The following is a 16661-nucleotide window of genomic DNA, read 5'->3' on the forward strand; positions in this document are numbered from 1 at the left end:
TTGACCTCTGACCTCAGATTCTCACCTCTCTCGAAGGAGTTCTTGATGTCGTTGACCTCCACCTGCGACCCCGACACCCTGAATATGCCCTGATGCTGGAGACCTGTCGGGACGGACGAGCGTTTGTCTTTCAGTCGGACTTCAACGTTTACTTGATTCATTTTTTCGCGGCGTGCAGTGAAGTGAAACTCACCGTGCAGGTTGATGTAGCGGATGCAGCTCTCCACCAGCAGAGGTATGGCTTTGGTTGAGTCCTGGGAACAAAGTTCGACTTGATTCAAACTTTATACGTCAGAAAAAACAAAGGTAAAGAAAAACACACACGTTCTGTCTTTCCCCGGTAACGTTAAAGGCTCCTAACAACGCAACCTGTAATAAAATAACAATAATAATAATAATAAACACACTTTCTATCTTTCCCTGTTCACGTTAAAGGCTCCTAACAACGCATTATGTATAAAATATCAAAGTTATTATGATTTCTGTAGTTTTCAACCTGGACACCAATATATTAATAACAATCAGAAGAAGAAGAAGAAGAAGAAGAAGAATGAAAAGGGGAAAAGGAAGAGGAAGAAGAAAACAAGTGAAATGAAAAAATGAAATTGTAAAAATAATATATATCAAAAATAATGATAATAATAAAAATGCATTGGTTTTTTATGTATTTATTAAAATAATAACAAAATATATTATTAATAATAATAATGATAATAAGTAAAAAACCTTTCTGTCTTTCCCTGTTAAAGTAAAAGGCATGTAATAATGCATTCTGTAATAAAATAGAAATTATAAAACATTTTTACCTGTATTATTTAATAATCTGCTGCATTTTGTAATAAACAGTCTGAACCCAATATGTAACAAATGTTTTAATAAAAAAAAATAATAATAATAATTAACTTATTATTATTTCTGTATTTTTCAATCTGGGCAGCAATATATTAATAATAATAACAAGAAAACAAGTGAAATAAAATCATGAAATTATAGAAATAATGTTTATATCAATAATAATAAAAATGCAAATATATTTTCTTTAATTTATTAAAATAATGAAAAAATATATTTATAATATTGAGAAAAAAAAATTAATTAAAATAATGATAAAAATAAAAAAATATTGATAATTACAAGAAAAATAAGTAAGAGCATTTTTTTAAAAAGAATAAATAATAATAATAATAATAATAATAATGATGTAGGCTCATGGAGGAACTGTTCTGGCACTCATAAAGAAGTCACAGAGTGGTCTTTAGCTTCTCTGTATGTAAACGTTTGTTATGATTTGGCACTAGAAATATGATTTAACTGATTTTTTATCATCTTTTAGAAGAATATTAACTTAGAAAATGAAGATTAAATGTTGTTTATTTAACGTGAACATGACATGAACGTGCAGACACATGACATGAACGTGCAGACACATGACATGAACGTGCAGACACATGACATGAACGTGCAGACACATGACATGAACGTGCAGACACATGACAGAACGTGCAGACACATGACATGAACGTGCAGACACATGACATGAACGTGCAGACACATGACATGAACGTGCAGACACATGACAGAACGAGCAGACACATGACATGAACGTGCAGACACATGACATGAACGTGCAGACACATGACATGAACGTGCAGACACATGACATGAACGTGCAGACACATGACATGAACGTGCAGACACATGACATGAACGTGCAGACACATGACATGAACGTGCAGACACATGACATGAACGTGCAGACACATGACAGAACGAGCAGACACATGACATGAACGTGCAGACACATGACATGAACGTGCAGACACATGACATGAACGTGCAGACACATGACATGAACGTGCAGACACATGACATGAACGTGCAGACACATGACATGAACGTGCAGACACATGACATGAACGTGCAGACACATGACATGAACGTGCAGACACATGACATGAACGTGCAGACACATGACAGAACGTGCAGACACATGACATGAACGTGCAGACACATGACATGAACGTGCAGACACATGACATGAACGAGCAGACACATGACATGAACGTGCAGACACATGACATGAACGTGCAGACACATGACATGAACGTGCAGACACATGACATGAAGGTGCAGACACATGACATGAAGGTGCAGACACATGACATGAACGTGCAGACACATGACATGAAGGTGCAGACACATGACATGAACGTGCAGACACATGACATGAACGTGCAGACACATGACATGAACGTGCAGACACATGACATGAAGGTGCAGACACATGACATGAACGTGCAGACACATGACATGAAGGTGCAGACACATGACATGAACGTGCAGACACATGACATGAAGGTGCAGACACATGACATGAACGTGCAGACACATGACATGAACGTGCAGACACATGACAGAACGAGCAGAAACAACCTGAAACTCTACCTGGTGTTTGCTGTGGGAGTTCTTCCGCCCACGACTGTAACGAGCAGAGAGAGAGGAGCGTCAGAAACACGGGAAGTGACACTTATGATCAACGTGAGGAGAGAATATTCAGTGTGAGGTGAAGTCATACCTGGTCGTCAGCAGCTCAGCTTTATATCCTGTGAGAAAAACAACAAGTTTTAAAGGCAATAAACAGCTGATGATGTGAGATGAAATATAGGTTTTAATAAGTCACCTTCTGCTAAAGCTTTCTTCAGAATATCATGTTTGGCCTGCAGCTTGGAAATGAGATTACTTCCCTCCAGATACTCGCGGAATTTCTGCGGATTGAGGATTAAAAACACAAATATAGTTTATTATCTATACTCTACTTTATATTTATATATATATATATATTTATATACTCTGTACTGTTTAAGTGTTCTCTCACTGTGAAGTAGAAGAGCTCCGTCTCATGCTGGTTGGCTCGTTTCTTGGCCAGACTCGGTTTGTTCAAGTAGCCGTCCGACACGCTGGACTTGACGGACTCGGAGGACGGGCTGTGGACGAAGCTCTGGGAGACGTCAAAGTCTTCCAGCACCGTCATGTCCTGCAGGGTGGTCAGAGTGGCGCCCCAGGTCTTCTTCACCTGCATGGGAAATGGAGACTTGACAGAGTTAAAAACCTGAGAAATCGAGAACCGTCACAGTGGTTCTTATTCTTCTTATAATATCACAGGACGGCGTCATCGGCGTATCGTCGAATATTTTAATCGAACCTTTTAAAACAGATATTGTGTTTTACTATCGTTCTCTTTGGTGTTAAAACTTTACCAAATGGTGCATATTTAACTTTTCCAAATGTGGTCCGTAGCATATTTTCTTCACAAAGCTATGACAGTTTAAAACTACATCATAGTTGACACGTCAGGGCTCCAGACTGCGACCAAATGGGCCCATTTTGCGGCCAAAATCTGAGAGTGTGCGACTGAATGTTACGTCTAGTTGCACATGTGTAACCAGATGTCTCGCCATATTAATATGTAGGAGGCTAAACAGCAACAGAGTGATGGATAAGACAGGAACGATATGTAAGCAGTGTAAGGAGATAGTGCCGACAGCAGTATTAGTGGTTAAAAAAGGCGCTTTGAATGCCTTCACCGTACTGCCCCAAGCTAATCAGCGTAAGCCATGTCCGGCTGTTAGCGACACTCCTGGGTTTCTCTTCTCTAGGTCACCCACGAACACTGGACGCATCAGTCTGGGAAGCGTCAGCCAGGTGGGACTCTGTTCCTGCTCTGAGACCTTTAAATACGAGCTCGTAGCTACACCTGAGTCTGGTTTTCCACCTGACAACGAAGCTTTGTGCGCCTTCGTTGACGCTTCCTCTGCCAATATCAGAGTGAAGACTTTTTGGTTACACTTCATATCACGGCCCGGGGCCTAGGGCGTACTTAAAGCTCACTCTCCGTGTAGATTATTTCACACAAGTACAGAGTAACTCTCGCTCACTTCCTCCACTAATTTCCCTGCGTTTTACACTATAACTAGGCTGCGTCTTAGAGGGTAACTCCCCTACAATTACGCGCTTCTTTGCCCCTATTTAAGACGCAGCCTAGTTACACTGTAAATGCACGGGGCAATCTAGAAAGTGAGCGGAGGTACGCTCTAAGTCGCAGACCTGATCAGTAGGAAATGCCCCGGAGTGACACTGTAAGTCCGGGCAAAGGAGCACGTCATTGTACGGGAGTTCAATCTAAGACAGTGTTTCTCGAACTCTGAACATGACGAACCAACTCAGTTAAAATAAAGCTCTCTCAAGTCCCACCACTAAGAACGCCTTCGTCGACGCTTCCTCTGAAGATATCATTGTGAAGACTTTACGGTAACACCTCATAACACGGCCCGGGACTTAGGGCGCACCCACCGCTCACTCTCCGCGTAGATTTACAGTGTAACTAGGCTGTGTCTTAGACCGTAACTCCCCTACAATTACACGCTTCTTTGCCCGCAATTACGCTCTAAGACGCAGCCTAGTTACACTGTCAATGCACGGGGCAATCTACGCGGAAAGTGAGCGGAGGTACGCTCTAGGTCGCGGACCTGATCGGTAGGAAATGACCAGGAGTGACACTGTAAGTCCGGGCAAAGGAGCACGTCATTGTACGGGAGTTACGCTCTAAGACAGTGGTTCTCAAAGACCTCACTGAAGCATCCGTTATCTGCTGATCCAGGACGCGTTTAAAGACGTTTTTCCTAACGTCTGGTTTGTATTTACAGCCAGGAGAACGTGTGTAAGAGTGTTTTTATCTGTGCGAGATGATCGGGGCGTGTCTGTGTGTGTCTGTGTGTGTCTGTGTGTGTCTGTGAGCTGCTGAGACGATGCAGACGCAGCTCATTAATCCAGACTCCTTCAGCATTTTCATGCCCTTCAGGGGGAGTTAACAGCTGCCCTCTGCGCACACAAACACGACGGCGGCAGCAGCAGCGAGGACGCCGCGGGCTGCAGACGCTTTCAGATGGCACGCGTTTATTTTTAGAGGCTGCATCTGCTGCGTTAACGAGCCATTAAAAGTGCATTCATTACCATAACTTTGAGCAGAGTTTTGAACTGTCAGATGATGATTAAATTTGTAATCAGGTTTTTGTTCGGTCGTACAAATATCTCAACAACCGCTGCACAATGGGACCAGTCGAGTTACTCAACCGTGATTGGACAGAAGCAGTTCAGGGGAGGAGTTCGTTATAATGTATTTGTTTGCATTGGTGCATCATTATGACGTGTGTGTGTGTGTGTGTGTGTGTGTGTGTGTGTGTGTGTGTGTGTGTGCGTGTGTGTGTGTGTGTGTCGGACCTCTTCGTTCTCGATCTTCAGAGACGCCAGGCGCGTCTGCAGCTGCGTGAGGCGCAGCGTGAGCTCGGCCTGCAGCTGCGGCTGGGAGGCGATCTGGGTCACCTGACAGGAAGTGGAACAAAAGTCTGATGTTCACTCACGTTTCCATAATTATACTGTTTATTATAAACTCTTCTGCTATTTATTCATTTAGAGAGTTGATCAAAATTCAGAATAGAGTAATATTTAATATTATCTTTTTTTAAAAGTACTTCTTCCTTTATTTAATTAATATTTTACATATTTTTATAGTATTTCTTCCTTTATTTAATTAATATTTTTATAGTATTTCTTCCTTTATTTAATTAATATTTTTATAGTATTTCTTCCTTTATTTAATTAATATTTTATAGTATTTCTTCCTTTATTTAATTTGTATTATTACATACTTTTTACAGTATTTGTGCCTATTTTTAAATTATATTATTATATTTTTATAGTATTTCTTCCCATTTGTATTGTCATTTTTACAGTTTTTCTTCCTATTATTGATCTATATTATTATTTATATATATACATAGTTTTCTTCCTATTTTTATTTTATTTTTAATACGATACCTTCCTATTTGTATTGTCATATTTACAGTATTTCTTCCTATTTTATTAGGATTTTTTAGCATTTTATTCACATTTTTTAAATAATTCTATTAGATTCCAAACCTGTTTTTCTTGTTATACTTTCTTTTAGTTTTGAGTTTCTGCTTCGTCAAGAGTTATAACGCTAACTCTCCCCCTTGATAAACATTTAATAAATAATAATAATAATAAATAATAATAATAATATTTATTCATAAATCTTTGTCACACTATTTGCAAAAATAACCCCAAAATGTGCCTGAACGCGTCACGAGGCTGGATGTACTGACTGCGTCTCCCATGTGCGCCTGGAAGCTGAAGCGCTGCGGGGGGCAGAAGGCGGTGGGGTAGAGGCCCAGCAGACGCTGCCTGTCGCGGGCCGGGTCCAGGCCCTCCACGGCGCCCTCCAGCACCTCCAGACCCGCCCTCCTGGAGGCTTCAAGGCTCAGCTCGGCTGATAGGTAGGTCCTCAGAGCCCGGCTCAGACTGGAGTGGTACCCTAGGTCACAGCACTGACACAGAGGGCGCAGGAGGACAGAAATCTCATTATGGATCCTGATTCATACAAATATAAACATATATACATTAATTATTTGTTTATCGTGCACTTTATCAACTCAAATATGAGCGTAGGGAGGTGGAGAGAGAGTCTGTGAACATATAAGTACAAAAGCGCACATAAAGAACAATTACACTTGTAGTAACGGAGAGATCCAGGAGAGTCCCTAACAGCTGGACGTGGCTAACGGTGATTAGCTCGGGGCACTACGGTGAAGGCATTCAAAGGTCTTTTTTAACCACTAATGCTGCTGAAAATAACAGCAAACCTCAGCAGCAGCATGAGAAGAGTCCCTACACACACACACAACAAAGCACCAATGGGCTCCTTCCACTGTAATGGACTTTACTATGAGAGGAGCTGGTACAGGGGCCAGTAGGTAAGCTAGCTACGCTAATGCTGCTTTGTTGTGTGTGTAGGGACTCTTCTCATGCTGCTGCAGAGGTTTGCTGTTATTTTCAGCAGCATTAGTGGTTAAAAAAGACCTTTGAATGCCTTCACCGTACCGCCCCGAGCTAATCACTGTTAGCCACGTCCGGCTGTTAGCGACTCTCCTGGATTTCTCCGTTAATAGTTGTTAAACAAATGTCCGATGGTTTATTTGATGTATGTAAGACGCACTCACTCACTATGGTAAAGTAAAAATCACACAGAAGTCATTTTTTAAGAAAACAAAGTCCAAAGTCTCTGATTTCAGCTTCTTTAATGTGAATATGTTCTAGTTTCTTTCCTCCTCTGTGACAATAAACCGAATATCTTTGACATTTGAGGACGTCGTTTGGCTTTAAAACACACTGATCCACATTTCTCAACATTTCCTGGACCAAACAACGAATCAATTAATCAGGAAAACAATGAAGAGTGAGAGTAAACAGAAGTTGAAGCCGTAGTTTTGTCTTTAAAACGGTGAAAAATCAGTGTTTCCCAAAGCTCAATATCACGATTTTGCGCCGGAATTACACTTTAAGTAATAACTGTGTGAAAACTTCCACTAAACTGTAGTTTGAGCTGTGGATGAGAAGCGTTACGCAGCTAAACCGACCTCTCTGACCACAAACAGAGAGGCGGACTCACGTCGATGATGTCGGGCAGGTCGTGGATGTAGTACTTGAACACGGAGGCGTTGGTGGCCTCCAGCGTCAGCAGATACTCGTTCCTGGCTTTGAGCGTCTTCAGTTTGTTCTCGGAGTATTTGGCTTTCCTCTAACGGAGAGAGAAACGCATCGTTAGATCCGTAAAACAGCTCGTTCATAGGAAAACTGTAGTTTAAGGGCGCTGAGTCGTCACCTTCTCTCTCATTTTCTCCATCTTGCGGGCGGCGTTGCGTCTCTGGTGGCGCTCTTCTATCCGCAGGCCGAACACAGGCTCCACCCCTCCGCCCGTCCCCGACAAGCCCTTCACGCGGCCCTCCTGGCGTTCCGCCTCCCGCAGCTTGGTTTCGGCGCTGATCGTCTCCACGTGGTACATGTGATACGTCTTCATCACCTAGGTAACGACAGCAGAAAGGAAAGTGCAGAAGGTTACTGGGTTCACTCTAATCGGATTTTCTGTGCGTGGACAAGAAGGACGGCGCTCCACAAGTGACAGGAAATAACCAGGAAATACATCCAGACGTGAAAAACATCTGTAAATGCAGCAGAAGGAGAATGAAGCTCTGTGCGCCTTCGTTGACGCTTCCTCCGCAGATATCACAGCGAAAACCTTTTTTGGTAACACTTCATAACACGACCCGCGACTTAGAGCGTACCTAACGCTCACTCTCCGCGTAGACTGCCCCTTATTTCACACAAGTACAGAGTAACTCTCGCTCGCGTCCTGCACTAATTTCCCTGCGTTATACAGTTTACCTAGGCCAGGGGTCTGCAGCCCGCGGCTCTTGGGCCTCATGGGAATGATGTGTTTTTTGCACATTGGACGATCTTTCAAAGGGAGCACCTGTTCTCCTGGAGTCTGTCTCTGTTCGTCTCTATGTGTCCTGTGATAGACTGGCGTCCTGTCCAGGGTGGACCCCGCCTCACGCCCGATGTCAGCTGGGATCGGCTCCAGCCCCCCCGCGAAGATTTAGTGGTTTAAGATGAATGAATGTATGAATATTCATTCATTCATTCATCTTCAACCGCTCATCCCGGGGTCGGGGTGCTGGAGCCAATCCCAGCTGACATCGGGCGTGAGCGGGGTCCACCCTGGACAGGACGCCAGTCTATCACAGGACACATAGAGACGAACAGAGACAGACAACCATTCACACCTACGGGTGATTTAGAGTCATCAATGAACCCAACACCTGCACGTCTTTGGACTGTGGGAGGAAACCGGAGAACCCGGAGAAAACCCACGCAGACACGGGGACAACATGCAAACTCCACACAGAAGGGCCACAGCCGGGATTCAAACCTGGAACCTTCTTGCTGTGAGGCGACAGTGCTAACCACTACACCACCGTGTGAAACTAAAATCTCCGTCACATGCTGCGGCTCTCGTTCAGCACCTTCCCTGCTAACCTTGAGTTTATGACCTGCGCTGTCAGGATGCTAACCCTGCTAACCGTGGCTAACCGTGAATAAACCCCCCAAAAAACACTTTGCGGAGGAGAGCAGTGTTGCTTTCACTGCCAACATTGATGGCTTACCTGTATGCTTTGTGGTGAGAAATTAGCGAACAACATGTAATAACAATCATTATAGTTATAGGAATGAAATGTCAACGTATTCATAAACTGTAGTTTGTTTTGTATAAATCATATAACTGTATATACAACTTTATAAGCTGTGACATCAAATACGTTTTGCGGCCCCAGACAGATTTTACTTGGTGAAGAGGCTCTTTGATAGGAAAGGTTGCAGACCCCTGACCTAGGCTGTGTCTTAGCGTAACTCCCGTACATATACGTGCTAGTTTGCCCGCAGTTACGCTCTAACACGCAGCCTGGTTACTCTGTAAATGCACGGGGGAAACACGGGGAGTGTGAGCAGGAGTTACTCTGTACTTGTGTGAAATAAGGGGCAATCTACGCGGAGAGTGTGCGGTAGGTGTGCGGTAGGTGTGCGGTAGGTGTGCGGTAGGTGCGCGCTGAGTCGCAGGCCGTGTTACGTAAAGGTGAAAAGTCAGTTCAGTAAAATGAAAGACATTTTAAAGACTTTTTCAAAGAGCTGCTGAGTGAAACACTTACGGTGTAAAGCTCGTTGAGGAGCTTCATGAGGTCCTCCTGAAGCTGGAAGATGATCTCTTTACTCTGACAGAAGAGAACAAACACAGAAGAACATCGTCAGCGTAAAGGGGAAGCGGCTCACACAGCAACGCATCATTTCAGAGGGAATTATTAGACTTTTTACAGCATGAGTTGCTTTTAAATTCAAGATTTTGCTTAAAAATCAGCGTTTTTGGTTTGTGACTTCTTACAAAAGCACGTTCATGCTTGTGTTTTTATGTCTGCACCATACTTTAGCTGTTTTTTTTATAATTGCTGTTAGTTGTTTGTACTTAAAGCAACACCATGTAGTTTTTTTAACCTTCATTATATATTTCCCAGACCCTTGATGATGGTGACCTGACTCCGCCCAGCTCCACTCAACCATCTGGGATCGATCCAGAGCAGAGGGATTTCAGGGTCCGCAGAAAATGGTGAAGCCAATCAGGAGCGCCGGGTGTTTTTTTTTTCTTAGATGTGACGTAGCGGAGAAGCGACTGTTGTGATTCAGACAACAATGGCGGCTCACATCGAGGAAGCAGGCGTCAACATGGATGCTGCTGTTTCATATCCAATCTAGTGAATACAGTTGTCCCTCGCTATAACGCGGAACAAGCCTAATGAGAACGCCTACACTTGATCACACTTTCCCTCCACTTCTCACTTCTCATCTCTGAGCGCTGCTGCTGCTGCTGCTCGTCTTCTGCACAGATTGAATTCAAGATGCCAGAGTATTTTGTGCCAGAATTCCAGCAAGAAAGGGTCTTTCTTTCCATTCCCGTCTGATCGCAAGACGAGGAAGCAGCAGAGACCACTTTAACACAAGTTTAGGCTCCTAGAGACCACTTTAGCACATGTGTTGGCTCCTAGAAGACACTGTATGGCTCCTAGAGGGCACTTTAGCACGAGCTTTGGGTCCTAGAGGGCACTTTAGCACGCATTTTGGCTCCTAGAGGGCACTTTAAGGGTCCTAGAGGGCACTTTAGCACGTGTTTTGGCTCCTAGAGGGCACTTTAAGGGTCCTAGAGGGCACTTTAGCACGCGTTTAGGCTCCTAGAGGGCACTTTAGCACACGTTTTGGCTCCTAGAGGGCACTTTAGCACGCGTTTAGGCTCCTAGAGGGCACTTTAGCACGCGTTTGGCTCCTAGTGGGCACTTTATGGGTCCTAGAGGGCACTTTAGCACGTGTTTTGGCCCATAGAGGGCACTTTAGCACACGTTTTGGCTCATAGAGGGCACGTTAGCACACGTTTTGGCTCTTAGAGGGCACTTTAGCACATGTTTTGGCTCCTAGAGGGCACTTTAGCACATGTTTTGGCTCCTAGAGGGCACTTCAGCACATGTTTTGGCTCCTAGAGGGCACTTTAGCACATGTTTTAGCTCCTAGAGGACACTTTAGCACATGTTTTGGCTCCTAGAGGGCACTTTAGCACATGTTTTAGCTCCTAGAGGACACTTTAGCACATGTTTTGGCTCCTAGAGGGCACTTTAGCATGGGTTTTTCAACAATTGGAACTCTACTAATTCATATATCAACGAATAATGATTTTAGGACTCAATTATAAAATAAAACATCATGAAAGAAGACAGGAAACCAGAGTTTAAAGCAAAAATCGAGCTCTTCCTCGACAGCGTGAAGAAACATCAGAAGCAGATAAACAAAAAAAGATTCGACTGCACAAACAAATGAAATCCTGACGCTCCGCTGCTGCGAACTGGATCCAGCTCATGCATTAAACAGCTCGACGGTCCGGGGAATATTATTAATATTACATTATGCGAAATGACTGAGGGATCCCAGGATGGATGGAGCTCGTTCCCATGGCGCCCGCTGAGGAGAGGATCAGCTGAGCCTGTCGCCATGACCACGGGGGGCCTGTCACGGCGTTGTCATGGTCACTCGGTCGTCCGTGTCCTCCTCAGAGTTCCTGTGATGGAGCTTTGTTCTGTTCAGAGCTGCCGGCGGGCGCTGCACTTTAGTCACGATGAATAAAAAACGAGTTGGAAGAGAAATTAATAATGAAGGCGCGGAGCTAAAGTTAGAGGCGGGGTTTTCTCTCGGGGGGGTTGTGTGTGTGTGTGTGTGTGTGTGTGTGTGTGTGGGGGGGGTGCGTGTTTAATTTGTTAAACTCCGACAGACTCAGGGGAACGCCGACGCTACTTTTCATTAGAATCGACTCTGGTATGAAATAATAACGAGCAGCTCAGAACACGAACACGACCGAGGCACGAAGACACTGGAGAACAAGGATTAATGTTATTTTTTTTATAGTGTTTCTTCCTATTTTAATTTTATTTTTTACAATATTTCTTACTTTATTTATAGGGTATCTTATTTATTAATTTATTATAATATTTTAATAGTATTTCTTCTTATTTCTATTTTCATTTTTTTTACAGTATTTCTTCCTATCTTAAATTAATATTATTATATATTTTTTACACTATTTCTTACTATATATATAGTATATCTTGTTTATTTATTTATTATTATTATATTTTAATAGTATATCTTCCTGTTTTTATTTTCATTTCTACACTATATACCCTATTTTATTGTCTTTTTTGGATTCTATAATTATACAGTTTATAAACTAATAAAGAATTACAGTATATTATTATTTAATATTACAGTATTTATTCATATTTTAAATTGAATTTCTCCCTATTTTATCTAATATAATTCTATATGTTTACAGTATTTCTTCCTATCTAAATCAATATCATACATTTTAACAGCATTTCTTCCTCTTTTTAATGAATATTATATATTTTAGTGTATTTCTTTCTATTTTTATAGTAAATCTATCTTATCTATTTATTATTATACTTTTAATTGTATATCTTCCTATTTTTATTTTACACTATTTCTTTCTATATCTTATTTATTTATTTATTATATTTTTATAGTATATTTTCCTATTTTATTGTCATTTTATTGTGACATTTAATTCCAGTGACGTTCAGAGTCTGGATTCTATAATTTTACTGTTTATAAAAGATTAAAGAGCAAAACATTTAATAATTCACAATTACATTATATTGTTATATATTTTAATAGAATTTCTTCCTATTTTAAATTTATATTATATATTTTTAATAGAATTTCTTCCTTTTCTTATTTAATATAATTCTACATTTTAACAGCATTTCTTCCTATTTTTAATTAATATTATTGAAAATCTTTAAGTATTTCTTTCTATTTTTGATTATTATATATTTTTATAGTATTTCTTCCCATTTTTATTGTTATTTTTTACAGTATTTCTTCCTATAATTATAGTATATCTTATTTATTTATTATTATACTTTTAATTGTTTATATTATAGTATATTTCTTCCTATTTTTTAATTCATATTATTGTACTTTTTTTTTTTACAATATTTCTTTCTATTCTTATTTAATACAATGATATATTTTTACAGCATTTCTTCCTATTTTTAATTAATATTATGTATATTTTTATAGTATTTCTTCCCATTTTTATTGTAATTTTTACAGTATTTCTTCCTATAATTATAGTATATCTTATTTATTTATTATAATATTTTTAATTGTATATATTATAGTATATTTCTTTCTATTCTTAATTAATATTATTGTACATTTTTGTAAGTAAATAAATATTACTGTCAGTTCATGCACATATAAATATGAGATGATAATAAAAATGTCCCATATGTCACAGTGTAAAGTGTAATAAAGTATATTTGTCTGATATTAAATGAGCACTTTAAGCTTTTTTTAGTGATTTATTACTTTTATATTGTTTAAATGTGATGAATCCGTGCAGCGTGCCGACGTACAGGACACATTAATGATTCAACACTTCCTCTTTCTACATTAAGTGAACATGTAAAAGGAAAACTGCACCATTTATTACATGTTTCTTCCTCCGTGCAGCCGCTGAACACGCTCCACTTCACATCCGTCACTGAGAGACTGCGACGGATTTAAGAGGCGAGCACGCGGGCGGGGAACACGAGGGCTTCTACCAGAACATCCGTACAGATTTACAGTGACACGTTGGGCTTTTATCGCAGGGGCGGGCGGATGTGCTGCGTCACAGGTCAAAGTGAGGAAAATGCAGACACGAGCGGACCGATCAGAGCCTCAGACACGCTCCGGGGTCGTGAAAGTAGCGATGACGCTCTGTCTTCACCTTAGAAATATAAAGTTTCTCGTAGGGGAGGGCAACAAGAAAAAAGTCGGTTCACGTAAAAATTACGATTCCCTTTCTTCTAACTGCGCGTTCACACCAAAGTGATGGAGGCGATTAAATCACATTTGTCACATTTTTCATCATCGCTTCATTCGCAGGTAGCAGTCGAGGCGGCTAGCTAACTGAAGCTAACTCAAGCTAACTGTAGCTAACTGGAGCTAACCCCCGGCTCAGCCTACTCTGCTGTTGTTCTAAATGGAAGTGATGCTAATGCTAATGCTAACAGGGGTCTGAACGCTACTAAAAGAACGTAAATGAACTCTCAGAGGAAGTGTGTCGTCGTGTTGTAGTGAGATCAGACGTCAGTGAGTTAAGCTCTGAAGCCGGTCAGGTGCTGCCCGCTCTCTTCTTCTTCTTCTTCTTCTTCTTCTTCTTCTCCTTCTCCTCCTCCTCCTCCTCCTTCTTCTTCTTCTCCTCCTCCTTCTTCTCTAGACACCTAAAGGCACGTCGCTGCCACTCAGCCCGGTGACCCCTGGATGTTTCACGGAGAACTTCGATGACGCTCACCGCAATCTCAACGCTGATTGGCTGCAGCGGCGCAGCTTCACGCGACAGCCAATCATAGATAGAATCAGACATATTTACAAAAGGGTTCATGCGTATTATATTATTATTGCAAATCCTGTTGGTGTTGGGTCTGAGTGTGAAAAACAATGGGCTCCTTCCTTTGGGATTGACTTTGGTAATCCACTGTAATGGACTTTACTATGAGAGGAGCTGGTACAGGGGCCAGTAGGTAAGTCTTTAAAACACTCTTTTAATAAACTCTGGCTTCACTAACTACGCTGTTGGTGCTTTGTTGTGTGTGTAGGGACTCTTCTCATGCTGCTGCAGAGGTTTGCTGTTATTTTCTGCAGCATTAGTGGTTAAAAAAGACCTTCGAATGCCTTCACCATGCTGCCCCGAGCTAATCACTGTTAGCCACGTCCGACTGTTAGCGACTCTACAGGAGTTCTCTGTTAATAGTTGATACACAATAAAACTGTCTCAGTGGTTTATTTGATGAGTGCCGATAAACACCATGGGATGATTTAGCGCCGACATTACACTTTAACCCTTCGCGGCTAACGTTAGCTCGCTGCTCCTGTACGGTGCGACAGCAGCCAAACTGGAGCAGAGACGCAACACGTCGGCTCTGAAACATTCAGATATCAGCCGGTGGGTTAGCGACTGTTTTAAGAAGCCGCTCGTCACACCTTAGAATAAAAAAAAGGGTAAAAACCTGCAGCATTTTGAACCAGTGTGACTCATGTTTGTGTCTGTGACATCACGAGAGGAGCTCACCCTCTTCAGCAGGCGGGCCGAGTCCTCGCTGATGTGCGTGAGGCGGCTGATGACGTTGTTCAGGTAGAGGTCGCTGAGGGTGGCGTGGTCCTTACTCTCCCTCCTCACCTGGAGAAGAGACACAGAGAGAGAGAGGGGGGTGGGGGGGGGGGGTTATGGGGGGCATGTCTTCATATTTCCTGTTATAAAAGAGTCGGACTCTCAGAACGGACCTGGTTCAGCAGCAGGTACCAGCAGTTGACTGGAGAGAGCAGGTTCTGGTCCTTTCTGCAGGAGAGAAAAGCACAAAACTGTTTCCTCGTCTTCGCCTTTAAACACAAATCAAAGCGAACCGACGTGCGCCGCGCCCTCTCTCTCTCTCTCTCGTGGACCTACTTGTACTGCTGGTGGTCTTTGGTGCTGCGGGTCTTGGCCATGAACCTCTCCGCCAGCTTCTCCAGGTTTCGGGAATACTCCGTCTCGATCTCGGACTTCTTCCTGAAGAAGTCCTGCAGGTCCTGGAGCAGCTGGACCCGCATCTCCGTCTGCTGCTCCAGACAGCGCTGCTGCTCCACCAACTGGGCCCGGACATCTGCACCAACACACACACACACACACACACACACACACAGGAGTTCATGAGCACTGCGGAGAGCGTCTTTGTTGATGGAGCGGTGGCGGCGTTAAGGCGGAGGTACAGGCGTGACATACGAATAAGTAATAATAAAAAAACAGATTCACAATCAGTTCACAACTGTGTTCATGAGCGTTTCATTCTCTGCAAAGAGAACTCAACTATACACACGATAATTTATCATTTTGTGGTGGTTTTGCATCTATTTTTAGACATTTTGCATCTTTTTGTGGTGATTTTGCATCTATTTTAGTCATTTTGCATCTTTTTGTGGTGGTTCTGCATCTATTTTTAGTCATTTTGCATCTTTTTGTGGTGGTTTTGCATCTATTTTAGTCATTTTGCATCTTTTTGTGGTGGTTTTGCATCTTTTTGTGGTGGTTCTGCATCTATTTTTAGTCATTTTGCATCTTTTTGTGGTGATTTTGCATCTATTTTAGTCATTTTGCATCTTTTTGTGGTGGTTCTGCATCTATTTTTAGTCATTTTGCATCTTTTTGTGGTGGTTTTGCATCTATTTTAGTCATTTTGCATCTTTTTGTGGTGATTTTGCATCTTTTTGTGGTGATTTTGCATCTATTTGTGGTGGTTCTGCATCTTTTTGTGGTGGTTTTGAAACTATAAAGCAATAACAATATTAAAGTAATGGACATATTCCAATTTAAACAGTTTCTATTAACAAAAGCATCCATAAACATTGTTCTTACAAAGAAATAGGCCTGGAAACGGTTCTGGTTCTTTAGTAAAGTCCAGTCGAGATAATAAAACAGTTGTGTTCAGGACCAGAATCAATAACTGAATCTATAAAGAACTGGAGCAGAGTCGATACAAGCGTTTGCTAATTCTCACACACACAAAAACACATTCAATAAAAGCTCAAAGTGGAGCTGAGGCTGATGGGAC

The 16661-nt window shown here is 41.8% G+C and overlaps 1 protein-coding gene across 1 annotated transcript in view; it reads right to left on the minus strand.

Annotated features, from left to right (window-relative positions):
* The window catches only part of srgap1b (SLIT-ROBO Rho GTPase activating protein 1b), a gene marked incomplete at both ends in the record, with an annotated part of 35417 nt that overhangs the window by 9711 nt on the left and 9045 nt on the right, over positions 1-16661 (minus strand). Inside the window, 14 exons of the mRNA XM_083935381.1 lie at positions 26-103; positions 194-254; positions 2446-2479; positions 2576-2603; positions 2681-2765; positions 2876-3073; positions 5278-5379; positions 6183-6404; positions 7526-7654; positions 7739-7936; positions 9621-9683; positions 15146-15253; positions 15358-15412; positions 15521-15716. Of these exons, the coding sequence (XP_083791507.1) occupies positions 26-103; positions 194-254; positions 2446-2479; positions 2576-2603; positions 2681-2765; positions 2876-3073; positions 5278-5379; positions 6183-6404; positions 7526-7654; positions 7739-7936; positions 9621-9683; positions 15146-15253; positions 15358-15412; positions 15521-15716 (1557 nt within the window). The remainder of the gene's footprint in view (positions 1-25; positions 104-193; positions 255-2445; positions 2480-2575; positions 2604-2680; positions 2766-2875; positions 3074-5277; positions 5380-6182; positions 6405-7525; positions 7655-7738; positions 7937-9620; positions 9684-15145; positions 15254-15357; positions 15413-15520; positions 15717-16661) is intronic.

The sequence above is a fragment of the Echiichthys vipera genome (assembly GCF_963691815.1).
Source record: "Echiichthys vipera genome assembly, chromosome: 20".
NCBI classification, from domain to species: Eukaryota; Metazoa; Chordata; class Actinopteri; order Perciformes; family Trachinidae; genus Echiichthys; species Echiichthys vipera.